Below are 1,788 nucleotides of genomic sequence, written 5' to 3' on the forward strand. Positions count from 1 at the left end.
ATTTGCTCTTCCTATTGTTTCTCATTTGCCTTCTTCCTAAATGTCCATGTCTGTTGCTGTGTTGTCTTTCTTTATTAATCTGCTCCTCTGTGCTTTTCTTTCACCTTATCAATGCCTTCCTATGCTTTTACTTCTATGACTCCTTAACTCCCCTGATTCTCATATTCCCATGTAGTTATCTTTATCTTTCTCTCTCTGCCATTCTGTTTATCACTGACCACCTACTTGCCTATTTCACCCCGTTCTCTTTCTCTATCTCTATCTTTGTTTTGGAGTCAATGATTCTCTCTCTCTCTCTCTCTCTCTCTCTCTCTCTCTCTCTCTCTCTCCCCTTCTCTCCCTCTCTCTCTCTCCCCCCCTCACATATCTATAATCTATTATCTATCTATCTATCTATTGCTATCTCTGCCTCTCCATCTGTCCCTTGTTTCCTTTCCACGCAGGACCCAGCCTCTGGATCATGGCAAATCTGAGCCACCCTTCTGAATTTGTCCTTTTGAGCTTCTCTTGTTTCGGTGACCTGCAGGTTCTGCTGTATGGGCCCTTCCTCGTGCTTTATCTTCTTGCCTTCATGGGAAACACCATCATCATAGTCTCTGTCATAGCTGACACCCACCTATGGACTCCCATGTACTTCTTCCTGGGCAATTTTTCCCTGCTGGAGATCTTGGTGACCACAACTGCAGTGCCCAGGATGCTCTCAGACCTGCTGGTCCCCCACAAGATCATTTCCTTCAGGAACTGCCTGGTCCAATTCTACTTCTACTTTTCCCTGGGATCCACCTCCTTCCTCATCCTGTCAGACATGGCCCTTGACCGCTTTGTGGCCATCTGCCACCCACTACGCTATGGCACTTTGATGAGCTGGCCTGTGTGTTTCCGGCTGGCAGGGGCTGCCTGGGCAGCTCCTTTCCTCGCCATGGTGCCCACTGTCTTCTCCCGGGCTCATCTCAATTATTGCCATGGCAACGTCATTAACCACTTCTTCTGTGACAATGCACCTCTGCTGCAGCTATCCTGCTCAGACACCAGCCTGCTGGAATTCTGGGACTTTGTGATGGCCTTGGCCTTTGTCCTCAGCTCCTTCCTGGTGACCCTCCTCTCCTATGGCTACATTGTGAACACTGTGCTGCGGGTCCCCTCTGCCAGTGGCCGCCAGAAGGCTTTCTCTACATGTGGGTCCCACCTCACCCTGGTCTTCATTGGCTACAGCAGCACCATCTTCCTTTATGTCAGGCCTGACAAGGCACATTCTGTGGAAGTCAATAAGACTGTAGCCTTGGTGACGTCAGTCCTCACTCCCTTTCTGAACCCCTTTATCTTCACCCTCCGCAATGAGGCATTCAAGGCCGTGCTATGCAGGCAGATGCAGAGGCTGAAAGGCCTCCACACGGCACTACAATGAGCCTGAGGGACCCAGCCAGGCTTAGTCCCTCACAGAAGGAGCTCTGTGAGGAGGCAGAGGACCAGCTGGTTGGGAAGAACTCTGTCAGGTTTCCTTAGCTTTTTCCCTCTGTGCCTCTGAATGACAACCATAGTGACTCCCCAATGCTCCCCTGTCTTTGCCAAAGCTCTCATAGACCGCCATGGGGGTACTCCCCATACCCAGTAGCAGCTGCAAGAACTGTGAAAGTAACCCGGAGTCTTGGGAGCCAGGAGTGGGGCTTTCAATACAAGAAAGTACATGGCTTTCTATTCAAGGCAAAGTAGCCAGGTCATGTTCTCTGATCAAGAGATATCCAGGCGTGTGTGTGTGTGTGTGTGTGTGTGCGCGCACACACACACGCA

General features: G+C 50.4%; 1 protein-coding gene across 1 annotated transcript; it reads left to right on the plus strand.

The window, feature by feature from the left end:
* Nucleotides 1–422: 422 nt before the first annotated feature.
* Nucleotides 423–1,405, plus strand: OR6V1 (olfactory receptor family 6 subfamily V member 1; the record flags this gene model as incomplete). Its single annotated transcript, XM_081102663.1, has 1 exon — nt 423–1,405. Exon 1 carries the CDS (start codon nt 461–463, stop codon nt 1,403–1,405), a length of 945 nt encoding a protein of 314 aa, XP_080958789.1. The 5' UTR covers nt 423–460.
* Between the last annotated feature and the right edge of the window lie 383 nt (nt 1,406–1,788).

The sequence above is a fragment of the Myotis nattereri genome (genome assembly GCF_964212035.1).
Source record: "Myotis nattereri genome assembly, chromosome: 11".
NCBI classification, from domain to species: Eukaryota; Metazoa; Chordata; class Mammalia; order Chiroptera; family Vespertilionidae; genus Myotis; species Myotis nattereri.